Here is a 21,824-nt window from a genome sequence, read left to right as displayed (position 1 = left end):
ATCCCTCGTTTGCTCCAAGATGGGCAACTCGTTCTCATCGAGAGCACGAGTACCCATCCGAGCGGGACCATCACTCTCCCGCGGCTGCAGGAGAGACTGCAAGTCGTTCCCCTCTGAAATAAAAGAAACAAACAGTTAGAAGACAAACCTATATAAACAAAGAAGACAGAGCATACCGTAAGGGACAGAGTTCAAACCGTATTCGAGGACGATGGGAACCTGTGACGCCTCCTTCCACACCCGGCTCATCCCAAGCATCACCATCCCAGACTCCGCAAAGCGGTATACCGGAGTCTGGACCCGGGAGATCTTGGCGAACCACTCCGCCTCCTGGTAGTTGAGGGCGTGAAGGGCGGGGAGTGCTCTCCCATTCTTAATGGTCATCGCAAGGGGAACGACGCGAGCGGAGATATAAAAAAACTCACGCTTCCACGACCGAAGACTGCGCTCGGTAGCGCAGATCTTCAACCCCTTGATCCGATTGACCAAGGTGTACCACCCCTGGATGCACCTCCAGGAGTAGAAGGTCATCAACCGATCTACGTGGGGCTCCACGCCCAGAATGAGGCACACCCACTCAAAGTGGCGGATCTTGGCGATCGTCATCGGGTGTACCTCCATCAGATGCACGCCGTGCCTCTTTAAGACACGGTATACAAACTTCGTCAATGGGAACCTGAGATTCCCATAAACGAAGAATGCAGCGTACACCCCTATCTTGCCCTTGGGGGCATCGTACACCGTCTGGTGTGGCTCCGGAAACTCAGGCTCGAACGGCTCGAGCATGAACTTCCGGACGATGTACTGAAAAAGCTCGGCAGGAAGAGCGCACTGGCACTCGCCAGCAGTGCTCTTGTCGTCCTTATCGGAAGTGGACGACGGATTCTCGACGAACACGTCAGACTCCTCGGCAAAAGAAGACATGTTTGGATGTACAGAAAAACGATTTCAGAAGAATGCTCGACGGAATAGTGAGTATCCGCCGGAAATCGTTTAGAAGATGAAGAGAAGTGAAAGTGTGGATTACAAAGGACCCTCTCCCCCTTTATATACTCATCGCAATTAATGCGATGAATTTAATGCGGAAGAGAGAGAAATCGCAGGTGCAATGAAACTATGACACGTGGCAATGAGCAAGCTGGCAACAGCTGTTGAAAGGACGCGTGCCATTAATTTCGCGGCCACGCGCCTGAAAAATTGCGCCCACGCGCCTGAAAAAGCGCCTGGAATGACCATATACTGTCACGTCGCCATAACTTCCTGCACGTCCTGACACTGTCAGAAGAAACCGTCGGACGACGTTTCAACAGTTTGGACTGTTCTTATCCTTTCACCAACTCTTCGAATTTCAAAATTTCAAAAAGATTCAAAAGTAAGCGGGAAAATACCACTTACCTTGGCAACCAAGTAACTATAAGACAGGTGCGAGTACAGTGTTAAGGCAAAACCCTTCACATACTTAGCACCTGCAGGGAATTGAAGCCAAGAATACCTCGGCGACCAAGTAACTATAAGACGGGTGCGGGTACAGTGTTAAGGCAAAACCCTTCACATACTTAGCACCCGCAGGGAATTGACGCCAGGAATACCTTGGAAGTAAAGTAACCGTAAGACGAGTGCGGGTACAGTGTCAAGGCAAAACCCTTCACATACCTAGCGCTCCGCAGGGAATTGAAACCAAGAAGGATCTTCTGGGCCATGCTTGCGGAAACGGGATTAACATCCCCGCATAGCGGGAACGTCGAGAACTATATTGTTTGAAGCTCCAAGATGGAATTGGTGGTTTTAACATAATTGATCACTATGTTCAAAACTACCAAAACCTCATGGAGAATCCACACAAGTGGGACTCAACGCTCCTGACTTGCGAGGAGGTTACAGACCTACCCGCATCATACCCAAAGATCAAGCAGGAAAGTCGGGAATTTCTGCAAGTGACATTAGGACTTCCGCGGGAAGAATCCCCATGGAAAACCTTAAAACTAAACCCTTTTCAAAAACCCTTTGCTTAAGTCCAAAAGTTCACCTCACTTATAAAACATTCATGAGAAGAACATTGGACTGGGGGGACTTGAAGAGGTAGGTCCCAGCAGAGCCCAGTTGGACCCGCAGGACTCACCTTGAAGAAAGACGTCTGCGCAGAAACCAACTGGATCCGCAGGACCCACCATGCTCAGAGACGTGACGTCCTTACGCGCAGTACGCAAGCTGTTCCCGCAGGAAATGCCTCCCAATGGCGAAGTACTCCGCCTGTTCCCGCAGCTGCGGATACAAGCCATCAGGGAAGGCCACCCGCGCAGCAAGGCTACACGCACAAGGCACTTAGCTCTCAAAATAATTCAGTAGTCACCTGAAGGAATGAGCAAAGCCGGGAACAATCCCGCACAAAGGCGGGAGGGGGAATACTCCCGCCCAAATGAGCCAGTCCGTACGATACTGGAGGATCTTTTGTACTGTACCTGACGAGGTATGGGCAAAAGATCTGACCAGAGATACGACAGCTCATTGACAACAGTATGGCGAGCAGCATGCTCTTGTACTGTATGTCACTATTAGCCGCTGCCTACTCACCAATTCCTGTTATACCACGTGCATAGCCTGCAGTTGGTGGAAAAGGAATAGTACACAGCAGGCCTGGTCACTGTCAGCCGCTGCCTACCCACCAACTACCAGCATGGCACGTGCGTAGGCCACAGTTGGTAGAACAGGAATACTATTCAGCCGGCTATACCCTCTTGGAAACCTACCTTCGGCTATAAATACCCCAAATGGTATGATCATCTCATCTTATCTTGTATCTTATATCTTATACCTGATATCTGCTCTAGCAATCTCTTAATATACACTTATATTCAAGAGCAATCTAGTCTGATTCTCACGCCGGAGGGTGGTCACAAGGAGGTACCCCCCCCCCCTTCTCAGTGACGAGCTCACAGTGTCTGTTTTGCAGGTTATCAGAAGAACCATCTTTGCCGGATCTAACCCCTCGTGGGAAACATCTATTTAACCCCCAGATTATCCGTAATCTGCCCGGGGTCGATTAGTGTTTCTTCATTGATGCATTGGAAGATATTAGTGAGATTTGTATAAAGAAACAATTGAAACTCCAAAAATTTGTTGGATTTCATGGCATAAATTTCCAGCCTTTTAAGAAATTCATGGGTTAAGAATTGGTGGAAAAGCATAATGGTCTTGCTCAGAGAGATTTAAAGGGAAAACAATTTGATACTGAATCGAATTTGCAAACGTGGGAGCAGGAAATAAAAGTGATTTTTGTGTTAAAGAGATGAAGAAAGCTACTGGAAAGCAAATTCTCCCGCAAGCTTCTTTTCGACCTATTGGAACACGGGATTGCATAAAAAGGTAAACATATTCGCGTGGATACTTTTACTTGAAAGATGTTTGCAATAAGAAATAAAGTTTTTGACATCCCATTCATCATGAGTTGCCAGCTCTAGTGAACCTTTGCAATAAGCAATAGATTTAAGTTTTTGACATTCCATTCATCATGCGTGTGCCCCTTCAGCATGTCATAGAGTGAAACAGTGGATCATTTGGTTGGTACATGCTATATTACAATTCGGTAGGGAGATCTATAATGCTTGGTTGAATGTTGTCAGTCCCAAAGAGGTGAAGGCGTTTAGTATGATAGCTTGAAAAGATTCGGTAAATCTCTCCAAAACTAAAAGCAAGTGGTGGAAGGTATTATAGCCACGTATGGTTGGATGATTTGGAAGACATGTAATAATATTGTTTTCAATGCTAATGATTTGAAGACAGGCTTAATTTTTTTTATCCGATGACAATTTTTTCCTTTTCTAGATAGTAAATTAGTTGTAGTTGTAAATAATTTGCACAGTTTCAGAACTATGTAACAAAATGAAAGTTGAGGGCACACTATGTAAATGATTTGCATGGTTTTACTAATACTTTTTATTTGATTTTCAATAGAATTTACATTGGTTGTTGGGCCAACTAATTACTAGGCTCGCCCAAAACACAAACAAACAAATCACCGTTGTAGGCATATCTGATGCAGGAGCATTCACAGGCTCGCTTCTGGGGGTTGTATGTGTTAACAAGATGAGCTCCTCAATAAATCTAGTAATGTTATGCGACGTTAAGAGAGAGTGTGTGGGCTTGCGAAGAGGAGAACGATAAAGGTCAGATGGGGCTAAGGAGTGCAGAACTTGTTTGATACTGTTTGATTTTTTTATTAGAACTATTTAAAACAATTTCCATGTTTATTTAATCTTGTTTCCTTTTTGATATCGATCATTTTCTACTATAAGATAGGATCTAGGATTTCTTTGTTGCTTGGTTAGACATTAAGTTATATCTTTCAAGAATTTGAAGCTTTTAAAAATCACTTGGTTTTCAACTATTTGTTCTTGGTAACCATTTGTTTGCACTTTCATTTGCATCATCAAATGGTTGGGCGTGCCAGAGGTCGCCCCCTATGTAAAAACAACCATGATCCACGTGACGTGTATATACATATGTAGGAACAGATTAGGGAGATAGAGCTACATAGTGATTAAACGGAGGAACTGAGTTAGACACGCTGGTCGATTAAGAGTTGAATGACAATGAGAAACCCTTGGGGTATTTTGTCGGTCGGGTCGACTTCCTCGATGTATCAAATGATCTTATGTGACGTGAAAATGGGTATGTGGAATTGGGCGATTAGGAGAACGGTTAGGATCGGACATGGTTAAGGAGGGCATGACTCATTTACCTCTTTTTTGTTTTTTTAATTAAAATGATTTTTATGTTTACTTTATCTAGTTTCCTTTTATAAACTTGCTTCTCTCTTTTAAGAATTTGATCAAAGCTTTCGATTAAAAATCATCGATCTGGATTTCAACCGTGTGTTCTTGATAACCATTTGTTTGCGTTTTCGTTTTGCATCAATATGTTACCACCAACATGGCCATGTAGTCCTTTTTAGCATGTCTCCAATCTAAAATTTGTTTATACTTTCTTGCCAAAAGAATAGTTAATAAAGAAGCAAAATAAAAGTGGGATCATAGTGTAAGATCCTCTCATGCTTAATGAACCTGCTTAATTAAATATGTTCCAATTCTCTTCTAGGCATTTCCTCAAAACACCTCTCATGCATCCAAAATTTTGATCCAGTCAACGATCATGACTTCCGCATTACTACCATATAAAAGTCAAACATCCTCGTGCGCCACTGCCCTGGATAAATAGACTTTTATTACACAATATAATTATACTATAAGTAACTCTATACCTTTTGATTTATTTAAAAATATTACGTAAAACACAAAAATTATATTAAAATATCGTGTACATTCATATCTTTTAACCACCTAGAAAAATAACAAAATTTGTGTGCGATGTGTAGGTTATATATTTTGTGCATAAGAATTCGGGAAATTTTTTTCCTGTGGGTTCATCTTTCTTCGGTGTACAGGTCAAAACACAACAAACGTCAAATTTTTTGGACAGGTTGGCAAAAAGAATATTATGTAATACGATAATATAATAAAACAATATGTTAATTTAAAAAAAACACTAAATAAAAGTACAAGGTCGATAAGAATGAGAAGAAAAAAGGATTACACTTAGTGGGTTGTGGTAGAGATGATCAACAAAACCGGTTCCTGGAACCGAACCGGTGGACCCGAACCGGACCCGAACCGTTTTTTGTAGGAACCAGACCCTATCTGATTCAACCCGATGATCCGTGACCGGTTCTTGCATTTCTGAGTGGGGGCGGGTAGGAACCGGAACCGAACCGGAACCGGTTCTGGAACCGGAACCGGTTCCTAACCGTTTTTTTTGGCCGTTTTTTGACCGTTGGGGTCAAAAATAGCCGTTTTTTGACCGGTTACGGTACAGGAACCGGGTTAGGAACCGGTAAGAACCGGTTAGATAGGTTAGGGGTCCGAGGGTGGGAGAACCGGTTCGGTTCCCTAACCGGTTCGAGCCTGGAACCGGTTTAAAAGGTGGTTTTGAATATAGGAACCGGTTAGGAACCGGTTCCGGTTCCTAGTCCCAAACCGTTTTGAACATCTCTAGGTTGTGGAGATGTGTGTGAAAAGGTATGGAAGTAATCGGGAGGGAAAACGCTTTTTTTTAGCTATTTAAAACCTCAACAAGTAACACAGTGATAGTTTACCAAAAAGTATAATAATAATAATAAAGTTACCAAAATTCGTTTTAGAAAGACTTGAACTTTTTATCTTTCAGGATTGGAAGGGTCTTCTTAGGGAAAAAAGAGTTTATCAATGCACCATCTTAAATGTCTAGTTATGTTCACTTTTTAAAAAGTTATAAGTTCACTAAACCTTTTTATATATCATTTTAACGTAAATTTTGAAAATCAATGAATTCCTATGAATCCGTTGAACCCATATTAATTTCGCCCCTGGTCTCGTAGACATAATATGAACAAAGTAACTAGTTAATGATTTTATATGTAAATAACATACGATTTTGTATATAAAAAGGAAATGTTTTATTAAAATATTAACCATTGATAGAAAAATTAAACAATTTTCTTTCTTCTTTTTGTTCTCACAATAATTTAGTCTACAACAATAAACTCTTCACATTAAGGGGTTGTTTGACAATTAATTAAGTGCTAATTAATATAAGGAATGACTAATTAAGATATCGTCTTTTAATCATTTAGTGTGTAATTGAAACTTAATCATTAGAAGGCTCTATGAGCCATTAAGAAGTGTAACCAAGCTAAATATCATTACAAGATGAGTTTTACATTAGCAAGGGCGAAGCTTAAAAAATTATGCGGAATTGAAGGAATACTGTATTCTCAAATATGACTTTTCTCATAACATCCTATATGTTGTAAAACCTCCTCACAAAATATAGGAAACGGGTTATGAATGCTCTTAGAGCACCATCTCTTTTTCATCTCTCTATATACAACTAAACTAAAAACACAACTCCTCGCTAAATTTTGTATGTACTTTTATAACATCTTCAAATTCTTTATTTCTTACAAACATTTATTTAATTATTTTTTCTTTCCTATGCATGCAATTCCGGAGAATGATAAATAGTGTCCTATATATATAGAATTACTATTAACCTTTGCCATATACTTTCAAGTATGAAGAATGATATGTGCAAACTAATAAGTGAAAACTATATATATTTTATATTATATTTTAAATATAAATGGTAATATAAAGCGTGAGATGTGTAAATATTCTAGCATTGATTTATGCAAGTAAATATTAATCAACGAATCAATTTTACTTTTACTATCAACTTAATAGTTACAGACCACAAGCTCCTTATGAATACGATATCCAGTTTTTCCTAACTTGCATAAATATGTTTCATATTTATTCAAACTAATATACTCCTTCTGTCCTTCAACATGTGTCTTACGGTTACTTGTTCGCCAAGGTTTTCTTGGCTTCAATTCCCTGCGGGTGCTAGGTATGTGAAGGGTTTTGCCTTAACACTGTACCCGCATCCGTCTTACGGTTACTTGTTTGCCAAGGTTTATTTGGCTTCAATTCCCTGCGGGTGCTAGGTATGTGAAGGGTTTTGCCTTAACACTGTACCCGCATCCGTCTTATGGTTACTTGGTTGCCAAGGTAAGGGGTACTTTCCCGCTTACTTTTTGATTTTGAATTTTGAATTTTGAAATTCGAAGAGTTGGTGGAAAGATAAGAACAGTCCAAACCTCTGAAACGTCGTGCAACGGTTTCTTCTGACTGTGTCAGGACGTGCAGGAAGTTATGGTGACGTGACAGTACATGGTCATTCCAGACGCTTTTTCAGGCGCGTGGGCGTGATTTTTCGGGCGCGTGGCCGCGAAATTAGTGGTATGCGTCCTGTCAACAGCTGTTGCCAGCTTGCTATTTGCCACGTGTCATAGTTTCATTGCACCTTCGTTTTCTCTCTCTTCCGCATTAATTTCATCGCATTAATTGCGATTAGTATATAAAGGGGTAGAGGGTTCTTTGTAATCCACACTTTCACTCTTCTCTTCATCTTCTTTGCGATTTCCGGCGAATACTCACCTTTTCAGGCAAGCATTCTCCCGAAATCGTTTTCTTCTTCTTTTACAAGATGTCTCGTGATCTCGAATCTACGGCCGATGACAAGAGTACTGCTGGCGAGTGCCAGTGTGCTCTGCCTGGCGATCTGTATCGGTACGTCGTCAGGAAGTTCATGCTCGAGTCTCTCGAGCCTGAGTTTCCTGAACCCCACCAGACGGTATACGATGCCCCCAGAGGCAATATCGGGGTTTATGCTGCATTCTTTGTTTATGGGAATCTTAGGTTCCCATTGACAAAGTTTGTTTACCGTGTCCTTGAGAGGCACGGTGTTCATTTGACCGAGTTGCACCCCATGGCGATCGCCAAGATTCGCCACTTCGAGTGGGTGTGCCGGATTTTGGGCATTGAGCCCTATGTTGACCGCCTGATGACCTTCTACACTTGGAGGTGCATCCAGGGGTGGTACACCCTGATAACCCGAATCAAGGGTTTGAGGATTTGCGCGACCGAGCGCAGTCTTCGCGCGTGGAAGCGGGAGTTCTTCTTCATCTCCGCTCGCGCCATCCCCCTTGCCATGAAGTTTAAGAATGGGCAAGCTCTCCCAAGCCTTCACGCCTCCAACTACGAGGAGGCGGAATGGTTCTCGAAGATATCTCGGGTCCAATCTCCGGTTTACCGGTTTGCGGAGTCCGGGATGGTGATGCTGGGGATGAGCCGGGTGTGGAAGGCTGCGGATGCGCATAAGATCCCAATCGTCCTCGAATACGGTTCGAACTCTGTTCCTTACGGTATGCTTTGTTTCTTTTTGTTGATTTTGAATTTCTTCTAACTTCTTCCCTGTTTATTTCAGAGGGGAACGACTTGCAGTCGCTCCTGAACCCGCGGGAGGCTGACGGTCCCGCTCGGATGGGTACTCGCGCTCTAGACGAGAACGAGTTGCCCATCCTAGAACAAACGGCGGATCGGTTCGTGGAGGTCTATCCGCTAGGCCATGAGATCCTTAGCGCCCGTCGGCCAGGTAAGGCGCTGTTCGACCCTCGACCCCTCAATGTTGAAACCTCTGCTGGAATTCCTTTAATCGTATGTTCTGATGAGGAATCCGCAGATGGTCCTCCGTTGGTGCGGAAGAAGAAGGCTGCCGGCGGGAAGGGGAAGGAGAAGGCGGCCTCCACTGCCGATCCGGTGCCTCGGTCTGACTCGGAGACCGAGAGCGAAGAGGTGGCGGGGAATCCCGGTGGTGATAAGATCACTATTCCGGAGGCTGTGACAACTGTCACCGAAGAGCCCAGGATGACAACGGTGACCGGCGTGAAGAGGCCGGCCCCATCGGGTTCATCCCCGCCCGTCCGTACTTTCAGGCTCAAGAAAACCCGTAAGTACAAATTTCCTTTAGCTTTTATCTTCATAGTTTAATATCGTTAACACTTATCTTCTTTACGCAGGCGTGGATGTTGACGCATTCCAGGGTGGAGCGCAGAGGAGTACCTCTCCGCCAATGACGGCAGGCTTGGTCAGCCTACCTGAGGCATCGACCCAGGCGCCTGCGCCTGCTTCCGCTGGTTCAGTTGCTCACTCCTTTGAGCCGACTGTTCCAGCTGTGATGACGTCACCGCCGGCTGTGAGTGCGATTTTTACAGCATCATTCACCGAGCCGGCGGTTACTATTGCCGCGGATTCCGCGGCGGCGACCGCGGCGGCTGCTACCATGCCCCCGTCATCGGCAACGACGGCCGATCCATCAGGTACGCATGGGGCTTCTCACCAATCTCTGCCACCTTCCCATTTGCCTGACCTCTTGGATGGATTTCCCTTGGGTTCAGGTGATGGGTTCGGCGGCTATCGGCCTGTTATTGACCCTACAGGTGCGTAGGGTTCTTTTGGCCCTTTTTATATATTTTTTCTTATCATCTTTTCCTAACTGCTTTATGTTTTTTGCAGTGTCGGATTCCAATGAAGTGTATGTTCCACGATGGAACATTCGCCGAGGAACAACCCTTCGCACCCCTGTGGAGTGCGTGGAATGGGCTCGTCACGCTGCTCCCAGTGGTGCGTTGGGGGAAGCCATGGCTAGCTACCAGGAGGGTAGGCTAAGCAATGAGCTTCGGGTTCTCCTGGCCCGGATGCAGCCGCGCGTCGAGCTGCTTTGTCGTGAAAACGACAAGTTGAAAGAAGCTCGCGTTAAAGAAGTGGCTCAGGCGCGGGCTGTCCGGGAGGAGAACCAAAGGCTTTCCGCCGTAGCTGCGGAAAAGGAGAAGGCCTTCAAGGCCCTCGAGGTTGAAGTTCAGGCGCGACCCGAGGCCCGTTCCAAGGCTGCCCAAGCTGTTAATGAACAGCTTCGGCTGGCTAAGGAAACTGCAAGGAACGCAACCGAGAGGGCCACCAAGGCTGAAGCTGTTGCTGAGCCTCTACGCGTGGAGAATGAAGAACTTAAAGCCAAATTAGAGGCTCTCCAGCAGGCTCATGATGCCTTGGCGATGGAAGACGCCAAAAAGCTCCAAGAAATCCTGGACCAGAGGGGGGTGCTTGACCATGCTGAGCGTAAGCTAAAGGGCGTCGAAGAGGCTGCGGCTAAAGAAGTGTTGCTTGCCAACCTCAACAAGAGTGAAGCCGATCGCGCCCGTAACGAAGCTCAAGCTGCCCTCCAAGAAGCCCTAGTTTCCAAGGAATGGCTTCTTCGAGAAGCGTTGTCTCAGGTAAGCTTTTCTTGTCTTTACGCTTTTCTTTGTAAATAGAAAAGGTTTATGACACTTGTATATTTTCTTTTGTAGGTTGTGCATCGAGTCTTTGCTGAGACGTCGTATGACGATGCTATGAGCGCAGCCCTCAACGCTTCTCACGAGGACGGGGAAAAGGTCGGCTTCCTGCTTGGTCTAGGGTTCGTTGAGAAAGGCATCCCGCCTTCCAACTTCCCTTTGTACAATGTTGATACTGAAGCTGTTTACGACCAAGCAGTGAATCAGTACGCCGCCTTCCCGCATCCGGTGGTGGAGAAGGTGAATGAAGTTGCTGCTGCTGATGATGGGCTAGCTATCCTTAAGGCTTTCCTTGAACTGCCACGCTCTACTGACGGTGCTGGTCCAAGTGGAAGTGGCCCTGAAGCCTGATCCTGAAGATCCCTTCCCACTGCTAGGATAGATTTAGCTTGTATAGATTTATTTTCTTGTAGGCGGGTAGTTACCCGGCCATTCTTGTAATGAATCATTGTGAAATATAAATCTTTTTGCGGGTAAGACCGCTACTTTCGTTGGGTTCCTTGCTTTGTAAACGTTGTATGACTTGCATACTTTAGTTTAAATTAGCAATTTTCCAAGTGTTTAGAATAAGTTAACCTTTGAACGTGGTAGATAATAGGTGTGAAGTTTTGCTTCCTCTTTCGTGATTGTGCGGGTAGGACCGTCACTTGCACTTAGTAGGATGGCTAAACTTTACCTGCGTCTAACCTGCGTGTAGGTTTTCCTCATCTTTTCTGAGGATAAGTTACCCTTTGAACGTGGTAGATAATAGGTGTGAAGTTTTGCTTCCTCTTTCGTGATTGTGCGGGTAGGACCGTCACTTGCACTTAGTAGGATGTCTAAACTTTACCCATATCTGACCTGCGTGTAGGTTTTCCTCATCCTTTCTGAGGATAAGTTAACCTTTGAACGTGGTAGATAATAGGTGTGAAGTTTTGCTTCCTCTTTCGTGATTGTGCGGGTAGGACCGTCACTTGCACTTAGTAGGATGGCTAATCTTTACCTATATCTGACCTGCGTGTAGGTTTTCCTCATCCTTTTGTTAGAAATTCTCTTTTGAACCCTTCGACGCGCGGTTGTCAATAGGTTAGTGTTCAGTTTCCTTTCATGATTCATGCGGATAGACCGACACTTTCATTCAATGGGATAACTGAACTTTTCCCCTTCAACTGACCTGCGTGAAGGTTTGCCGTTTTTTGGGTTTATGCGGGTTTTTCCGCCTTCCCCACGCAACGACTTCACGTAATTATGCGGTGAAAACCGGCATATCCGTGTTGAATAAATTAACCATTCGACGCGCGGTTGTTAATAGGTTAGTGTTCAGTTTCCTCTATCATGATTCATGCGGATAGACCGGCACTTTCATTTAGTAGGATGACTGAACTTTTCCCCCTTAACTGACCTGCGTGAAGGTTTGTCGTTTTTTGGGTTTATGCGGGTTTTGCCGCCTTCCCCATGCAACGACTTTCACACTTATGTATGCGGTGAAAACCGGCATTAGTGTTGATAGTTCATAAAAGTATAAATGTAAAATCATCAGCGTCGATGTTTTAAGGAGAATCATTTCCATTAGAAGTGGCTCTTGGCCTTTTCTTTACAAATTTGGAATTGATTTACATGCAAACTGTGTAATTGAGCTCCCTTCCATGTTGGGATGGGAGTGCCATCGAGCCGATACGCACCTGGTTCGGGATCTCGTTCTTTACGCAGCATGTAGTCTCCACATTGAAGCTGGAATTTTATTCGTGTTTTCCCCAGCTGGGGTTCTACACGCATCAGCCTGCTCAGCGTTCATTGCGCCACGAGGTGCGCGAGCGTCCCATCTCTGACAAATGCTTCGACCATGTCCTTTACGTCTATGCATTCTTCGGTGTTGTGGCCTTTTGTCCTGTGAAAGTCACAGTATTTGCTCCGATCAGCATTGTGACGATGTCGGATTATTTGAGGCTTTGGCCATGGGAGCTCCTCGGTGGCGAATATCTCGGTGACGCTTTTGGTGAGCGGCGTTCATCTGGAGTTCTTGTTTGACTGTACGTTATCCCTTCCGCCTAACCGATTTTGCAAGCCGGATGAGGTGTCAAAGTTTACCCTTGACTGCCAAATGCCTAGCTTTCGCTTTTTGTTTAATCGGGCGGTAAGGACGTTGTCTTCCCTTGTTTTCTGGGTGTAGAGGTTTGTGCTCTGTGGGAGATCTCTACCCAGTTGCTTCTCCGTTTCCGCAAAGCGTTTAGCTGCTGTCATGATGGCGTCCCATGTGGATGGCATGCCATCTTTACCCGTTAAGGTGCGGATGAGCTCTGGGTCGTTCGCGCCCTGGATAAAGGCAGCGCGAACAAGATCTTCGCTAATGTTACCCAGATTTAGCTTCTTCGAGTTGAAGCGAGTGATGAAGTCTAGCAAAGATTCATCTTTTTCTCGAATGCACTTGAGGATTGTCCATTGCTCCTCGGTATACTTTCTTTGCTGGCTGAAGTGTTGGCTAAACTTCTGTTGGAAGTCAGCCCAGTCGTAGATGTGGTTGACCGGTAGACGATCGAACCACGCTCTAGCAGCCCCGACCAGTGTCATTTGGAACATGTAACACCATGTAGGTTCCGTCCAACTACTGACGGTTGCCCCCGCTATGAATCTGTTCAAATGATCATCTGGGTCGGATATACCATCATATGTGCCTATGCTGGACATTTGTTTGGCACTTTTTGGGGCGATTGCTTCTGCAATGTCCCTTGCAAATTTGGACGTTCCCGCATTTGCAACGTTTGGTCTGAATGTTTTGGAGAAGTCTCGTGGACTTCCACCTGTGCTTTTTGGTTTGAAGGCTTGTCCAAAATGCCTTCTCGGTTGGGAATCCGTTTCCTTACGCTTCCCTTTTGCCCTATGGCGAGGGTTCGCGTCGGAGTCGGATTCCTCCGAGTCATTGTCCAAGTATTCTTCGAATTCGTCGGCCTGTTGGACGGAACGCAAGCGTTCGTCCAACTCAGCTTGGAATTCCTTTTGACGTGCCTCCGCCCATGCCTTAACTTCATCGAGAGTTTGGCGGGGGAGTCTTGTTCGTTTTTCAAACTGGGTATCAGTGAATCCCAGTGGGCGATTATTTACTGCACTTGCCCCAGCTTGGGTAACTGGGGTAGTGTTCGTAAAATTTACTTCACTTGCCCCGGCTTGGGTAGCCGGGGTAGTGTTTGTAAAAACTGTGTTGCCGGTATTCCCCCCAGTAGCTGGGGTTGTGGTTACCGGAGTTTCTTTAACCATCTTAGAAGTTTGAAAAAACTGGAGAAAAATGTTCTAGCTTTATGCACGGATGGCGCCAATGAAGAAACACTAACCGGACCCCGGGCAGATTACTGGTAACCTGGGGGTTAGATAGATGTTTCCCACGAGGGGTTAGACCCTGAGAAGATGGTTCTTCTGATAACCTGCAAAACAGACACCGTGAGCTTGTCACTGAGAAGGGGGGGGGTTCCTCCTTGTGACCACCATCCGGCGTGAGAATCAGACTAGATTGCTCTTTAAATATAAGTGTATATTAAGAGATTGCTAGAGCAGATATCAGGTATAATATGATGATAATATGTTAAGATCTGATGGTCATACCATTTGTGGTATTTATAGCCGAAGGTAGGTTTCCAAGGAGGTGTGGCCGGCTGCAACAGTGTTCCTGTTCCACCAACAGTGGCCTACGCACGTGCCCTGCTGGTAGTTGGTGGGTAGGCAGCGGCTGATAGTGACCAGGCCTGCTGTGTACTATTCCTTTTCCACCAACTGCCGGCTACGCACGTGGTATGGCAGTAGTTTGGTGAGTAGGCAGCGGCTAATAGTGACACAGTACATGAGCATGCTGCTCGCCATATTGTTGTCAATAAGCTGTCGTATCTTTAGTCAGATCTTTTTCCCATACCTCGTCAGGTACAGTACAGAAGATCTTCCTGTATCGTACGGACTGGCTTATTTGGGCGGGAGTATTCCCCCTCCCGCCCTTGTGCGGGATTGTTCCCGGCTTTACTCATTCCCTCAGGTGACACTGAGTGATTGAGAGCTAAGTGCCTTGTGCGTGTAGCCTTGCTGCGCGGGTGGCCTTCCCTGATGGCTTGTATCCGAAGCTGCGGGAACAGGCGGAGTCCTTCACCATCGGGAGGCATTTCCTGCGGGAACAGCTTGCGTACTGCGCGTAAGGACGTCACGTCTCTGAGCATGGTTGGTCCTGCGGATCCAGTTGGTTTCTGCGCAGACGTCCCTCTTCAAGGTGAGTCTTGCGGGTCCAACTGGGCTCTGCTGGGACCTACCTCTTCATATCGCAATTATATATTTATATGAATCATATCGCAATTATTCTCCAACCCATCTAGTGTATAATAATCAATTAGTTATTTAATTAACAAAATGATTTAGACCCAAATTCCTTATTTACCATTTTATTTTTATTTTTCGACCCAAAATTTTCAAATGGAAAAACCAAAAAAACAAAAACCAACCCATTTTAGCCCAAAACCAACGAAAACCCAAAAAACCGAAACCGACCCGTTTTAGCCCAAAACCAGCCCATCCGAAAAAACCGAAACCAACCCATTTTAGCCCAAACCAAACCGAAGCCGATCCGTTTTAGCCCAAAACCAACCCAAATCGAAAAATCCGAAACCGAACCATTTTCACCACACCCAAACCGAAAAAACCAAAACCGACATGTTTTAGCCCTAAACCGAAACCGGCCCATTTTAGCCCAAACCAACCCAAACCGAAAAACCAAAACCGACCCATTTTAGCACAAAACCCCAAACCGAAAAACAAAACCAACCCGTTTTAGCCCAAAACCAACCCAAAACCAAAAAACCGAAACCAACCCATTTTAGCCCAAACCCAACCGAAACCGGTTCATTTTAGCCCAAAACCAACCCAAATCGAAAAATCCGAAACCGAACCATTTTCACCAAACCCAAAGCGAAATAAACAAAACCAACCTGTTTTAGCCCAAAACCAAAAACCGAAACCAACCCGTTTTAGCCCAAAACCAACCCAAACCGAAAAAAACCAAAACCGTTTAGCGTTTGCGTTCAGCATTTTGCGTTACAGCGTTTTGCGTTACAGCGTTTTGCGTTTTGCGTTACCAGATAGTGTTATGTCAATTATATATCGATAGGTAGCTAGTCTATACAACAAGTATTACTAAGTGTTCGACACCGAAGCTGACTCGTTTATTAAGTGCCTTGTCACCAGGTCCTCCAGACCATGGTACGTGTTAGCCAAAATTACACCCGCTCGACCTCCAGTCGAGTTTAGCGTTGGGTGGGGTTTGTCAAACCCAGTAGTACTACTCAACAGTGACTCGCTATTCTAAATATTAACCGGTTCGATGTGTAGGACTTCAAATGTTTCGTTTGCCACTTAGCCTTTACAAGTGATATATAATTTATAACAAAATCTTAAATGCGTTGTGGAGTATGTTATCTCCCCCAAGTGAAAAGCGTTTGAAAACAGTTTAAAGAGGGGAAAGTGAAACTCACTGTTTGTGAAGAATTTCCCAAATTAAATCACCAAGATGCGCGTCACAGAAAAACTCTCTCTAGCGTTCTAAAACAACAACGAGATTTTTCTAAGTGTCGGAATATTATCGAGTCTCTAGACCCTGCACATAATACCTATGCACATAACATGTTTCGTGTTTCGTTTGTGAATCGTGTGTGACTTTAACAATGTATTTGTGATACGTTACATGTGTAAGCAATTATTTACGTGTCACGTATTCATAAAGTACATCACTATCAATTACTTCCCGTAAGGGCAATTTGGTCAACACATAACAATTAACTAGCAACTATTCCTCACGAGGGCAATTTGGTCAAATCGTTACAATCAATTAGCTATTATTCCCCGCAAGGGCATTTTGGTCAAAACACGACATTTATCTTGCAATCATTCCCCTCAAGGGCAATTTGGTCAAAACACGATAATAAATTAGCAAGTATCATGTTTCATACAATTTCACAAAACTCAGCAGCTAGTTTCACCGAGACAGAAATCCTACTTGAAAGATTGTACTATTCCACCGATCATAGTATCTCAATTAATTCACCAAATATCATCACAGAAGCATATATGTCTTAGGTTTCCAGAACATATTTAATTATATTTTTATTCCACATAATTTTCTCACAATCATCAAATCATTACAGCAAACTCATAACAGTCAAATTCATGCGCAACAGAATGTTATTTGCAATTCCAGTTAAACGAAAAATCCAATAAATACAAGACCACTTGGGTTAGGTTCCTAACTCAATGAGTCAACTTCCAGAAGTGGAACCAACCCAATTGGTCTCGTAGTTCATGAGATACAACATTTACAAAACAACCTAACAGCAGGTCTAACAGCTCAGCTTTGCACAACGTTTTTGTAAAATCATAAAAGTTAACCTTTACTTGTCCAAAAATTACAAATTTACACTCTATGGAAACTAGACTCAACCTAGTTTACTGTAGTACCAATAATCTCAACCAATTTTCATATTTACACTTCGTTACAGTCACTTAAACATCAAATACACATTCTGTCCAGAAACTGTTTGCATCCAAACTCAACATATTAACAACCTATGAACTATCATACATTCATATGATCCTCTAGACTCCATAAACAACATCCATGCACATCAATTACATATTACATACTTGATTAGGGTTTGTGTTTGAACTCAAATCAAAGACACAACAATCAACATGTTACAATATCAATTCTACTTAACAAATCATTACTCAATCAACAACAATCATATTGATTACATGTATATATGAAATCGGCAGCTTAGGGTTTACAATTAACCCAACAAACATCAAAATCAAGTAATAAGAATGTATAGGATAATCAATTATACCTTCCTAGCACCTAGTTCTTCAATCAAGGGCTTGATTTTGTGGTTGTATGTGTGTGTGAAGGTGACGGCAGCCAAGAGGGATGGAGGGGGTGGCTGATCGGTTTTGGGAGAAAGAAAAATAAGAGTTAGGGTTTATTATAACATAGTATTTATAGAATACTATGTTACACTTTAGCCCCTCCACTTTTAAGTATTACTTTTCTTAGCTTAAACTAACTTGTTTACATCTTGAGTTAACGTTTATAACCATGTTATCACACAACACATAAGTCTAACACATAATTATCACATAATTACTGTTTTGACGTTTTTCGTTTATTCATCAATCGTTTGCGTCAACTCGTTTGCGTTTCGGTGCAATTCCCGAAAGACTACACATGTAGTAAGTGTTAAGCGTCATTTAAACCCTAGTTTAAATGTAATGAAGTGTGCGTTATAGATTCAATGATCTTAAGTTTGATTTGACGGAGTTGAGTTAACCTGAAATTGACGATTGTCACATTATACACCTTCTTCCAAGTGTCTAACCAGTAAGCTTCATCAACCCACTTCTCCAATGGCTCGACATACATGTTGTTTTCTATCATGTTATATAGGGCTGCCACAACATGTTTGCATGGCATACCTGTCAAGTCCCATCTCCTGCATGTGCAAGTTCTATCCCCCACATTCACCACACATTGGCTTCTCAGACTTTTAACCTATGAACATATTTGCATATTAACAAAAGATTGATTGTAATATCATAGTAATGCAAATTTTCATACCTGGTAAGTCACATCATCAACCATCATAACCGTCAATTTGCTTGCTTTTGTTTGTATTTCACCCATGCTTTTGTTGCTTGCGGTGTTAATGGGCCCCTTGCAGTGGCTTGCATCTTCTTGACAGTCACAATCCTCATGGTCATATACTCTCTAATATACTCCAAGCATGTAATGATCGGCTTGTCTCTTGCTCCAACAAGTTGCTTGTTGAAAGATTCACAAAGGTGGTTCAGCAACATATCACTTTTTGCCCTTCCTGAAAAATGTGATCTTGACCATCTTGCTGCCGGGATCTCACTAAGCCAGAGAAACATATCAAGATTTGTTTTCTTAATCTCCTCCATTGCCATGTTGAAGTAGGGGACAGAAGTGGCCGATGCTGCCCTATAAAACAAGCCTTTATACAAATCTCCCCTCCAGGTTTGCCTCAAGTTCTCATGGATGTGTCTACAACAAAACCGATGCTCTGCCCTAGGGAAAACACTCTCAACTGCTTGAATAAGTCCCTACAACACTCAAATCACCATAATTAGTGTACATGAGTTAGCCTATTACAAATATATCCTACGTGTACATACCTTTTGTCGGTCACTTATGAAAGTAAAATTGGCATCATGAGGCAAGTCAAGATCATCTCCAAGGAGATCTAAGAACCATTTTCATGAGTCTGTGCATTCGACTTCCACTATTGCAAAGGCAACAAGATACAAGCAATTGTTACTGTCCATCCCGACAGCAGTCAAAATCTGTCCGGGGTATTTCCCTTTCATAAAACAACCATCCAACCCAAGAAGTTCTCTACCAAGCAATTTAAATCCTTTAACCAAAGCAGCATAATACACATATATCCTTCTAAATTGCCTTGTTTTAAGGTTAGGGTTAGCACATGGTTCAACATCTAATTTAATGGTACTACCTGGGTTTGCTTTAAGAAGCTCATCAATATAGGATCTGAGGTGGGTGTATTGTTTGGTGTAGTCAACATCCTTCCTTTGCAAGGCTATTGTCTTTGCTCTTCTCATCTTAGATTCAGAAAGTTGTACTTGATGCGTATGCTGGAATTTGGCCTTCAATTCTTTGGCAGATAAGTTGGGGGTGGTTTGTAGCTCAACCTTAATCTCTTTGGCAATAGTAGACATTGTGTACAAACCAATTGTTCTACTTCTTAGACAGTCGTGTTTTCTGGAAATGGCCTTCACACACCAATTATCCTCAACAGTTTGTCTTGAGATGTGCAGCGTCCAAGGGCAAGTGGGTTTCATTTCCCTTTTTTTACCTTCAACTTTTCCTTACTTGACACATTTGACCCCTCACCAGCAACCAAATTAGGATTGGTCCCCAAACAAATCACCCTAAACCTTAAAGGATCATTCTTCTTGATATACAAATCTCTTCTAGCATGAATAGCATAAATCTTAACCATTTCATTCAATGTTTCCTTTAATGGTATTAACCGACCAACATAAAATGGACACTCATCATCATTATTCCTTTCCTTACCCTTGAACTTTCTTAGCTTACTATTCAAGACACTCAGGCGCTCATCATCAGAGCTCTCATAGGTATCCATGCAAGGATTTAAACCACCAACATCACTAATATGAGCAACTGCTGCTTCTACCACATCAAAATCTACAATAGCTTTATACAACCTCATGTCAACTTCTACATCCTCCAAGGGTGTTTGAAAGGCAGCCATATACTCAGGATCACTTTCATCTGATCGATCACTATCATAACTGTCATCATCTTCCTCACTAGAACTATTTTTAGCACTCTCTTCATCAACACTTTCACCACCCACTTCATCAACACTTTCACCACCTACTTCATGGACACTTTCACCACTCACTTCATGGACACTTTGACCACTCACTTCATGAACACTATCAAAACCAAAACCAGGTACAAATCCAGAATCATAGACCACAATTTCAGTACCTATACCACTAGTCCTGCCATGTTCTACAAAAATCTCAACAATGTGAGTACCTATACCATCACTACCTCTAATCATATCACAAACATCTTGAAAATGATAATCTTCAACCAACGGCTTTAAACCCAAGTCCAAACTACTATGCGGGTGTTTGTAATGAAAACAACAAGCTGTACCACAACCATATTGTAACTTACAAAGTATTCCAAGCAACAAACTTTTACAAAATTCAGAAACTTGAACTTCATCAACGTAAGTGATCTTCCCCCCTTCGTATCTTCGCTACCCCTCGGTAGCGAAAGACCCTCCATGGAAAAGTTTTATGGTGAACGCATTTGAGAAATTTTCACCTATACCAACAGTACATTCAACCCGTTAACAACACACAAGTAAATAAAATGAAAATTTTGAACACACAGTAACACCTTACCATATAGGTCGTACGGGTCACAATACTCACTGTCCGGCCTAATAGAATACGAGGTCGACATTGCGATGTGTGAAGTTGACGTTTGATTTTAACGGTGATCGGAAAAATTAGGGGTTCAATGTTCGAACGGTTGGTTTGTATTTGGGTGTTTGGGGAAAAAAACCCTAAATCGGGGGTTTTATTGAATCAGGGGTGTGTAAATAAGGAAAAGTCTATATTACCCTTCGACATTAACGGTCAACGACGGGTCAATTGACGGTAGGAGTCAGAGGAACCCGCCGGAGAAACACAGAGGCCCAAACTTCGCAAAATCTTTTTCAGGGGGAAACCCATCGAATGTGTATATTAACCAGGGAGACAAATTGCAGAATTCTCTATTTATAAAGAGAAAAGATAGATCATAGATGCCATTGTAAGCTATATTCTATTATCACTATCAATGATAAATGCAAATTATGTAAATGCAAAATAATAATCTTTCCTTTATTTATTTCTGTATGTATAATACATTCTTGCTTAATAGGGAAAAATCAGGGGCTCAAACTAAAATGAAAAACAATGTCGATAGATGATCCTACAATTATATAAGAAATGAATAAAAAGAAACATGAACAATAAAATGTAAACATATGTAGCCAAAGAGACGACAAGAAAAGAACAACATGCCTACAAAGATACAAGATGTGGACTATAGCAACATGTGACATTGTGGTAGGATGAAAGTGACAAGAGGCATGACGGTATGACTCCATCCACAAATAAATAGTTATTCGTCGAACACAATTATGTTAAATAGATTGGTGTGTACCCTTTTGAAACCTTTAACACCTTCGGACTTCGAATAATTGAAGATGCCATTAAAATTCCTGAGATAGTTGTGGGGATGTTTTTGCTTGTACGAGTTATATGTTTATTGTTTAACATGGGTCACTTTAGTGGATATACACTTAGTAAAGATTGATAACGATAAAGTTGAATAGTGGCGTATGCCGCGTACCTATGTTGTGATTCTTTTTTTTTCTTTTTTTTTGAGGGGGGGGGAGGAGGGGGAGGATGTTGTTGCGTAGGCTCCCTCCTTAGA

The 21,824-nt window shown here is 43.0% G+C and overlaps 1 protein-coding gene across 2 annotated transcripts; it reads right to left on the bottom strand.

Annotated features, from left to right (window-relative positions):
* Positions 1 to 19,378: 19,378 nt before the first annotated feature.
* On the bottom strand, positions 19,379 to 20,656 carry LOC143572087 (uncharacterized). Of its 2 annotated transcripts, none has more exons than XM_077057339.1 (2): positions 20,244 to 20,656; positions 19,379 to 20,198 (listed from the first exon to the last, which is right to left on the bottom strand). In XM_077057339.1, exons 1-2 carry the CDS (start codon positions 20,389 to 20,391, stop codon positions 19,633 to 19,635), a joined length of 714 nt encoding a protein of 237 aa, XP_076913454.1. In that variant the 5' UTR covers positions 20,392 to 20,656; the 3' UTR covers positions 19,379 to 19,632. The 2 variants fall into 2 exon arrangements, with proteins under 2 accessions (XP_076913454.1, XP_076913455.1); XM_077057340.1 differs by having other exon boundaries at positions 20,247 to 20,656.
* Between the last annotated feature and the right edge of the window lie 1,168 nt (positions 20,657 to 21,824).

This window comes from Bidens hawaiensis, unplaced genomic scaffold (genome assembly GCF_021521415.1).
Source record: "Bidens hawaiensis isolate Kalapana, Puna unplaced genomic scaffold, B.hawaiensis_p1.1 tig00025714_1, whole genome shotgun sequence".
NCBI lineage: Eukaryota > Viridiplantae > Streptophyta > Magnoliopsida > Asterales > Asteraceae > Bidens > Bidens hawaiensis.
The sequence above is the reverse complement of the archived record's forward strand: the minus strand, read 5'-3'. Positions and strand labels throughout refer to the sequence as shown.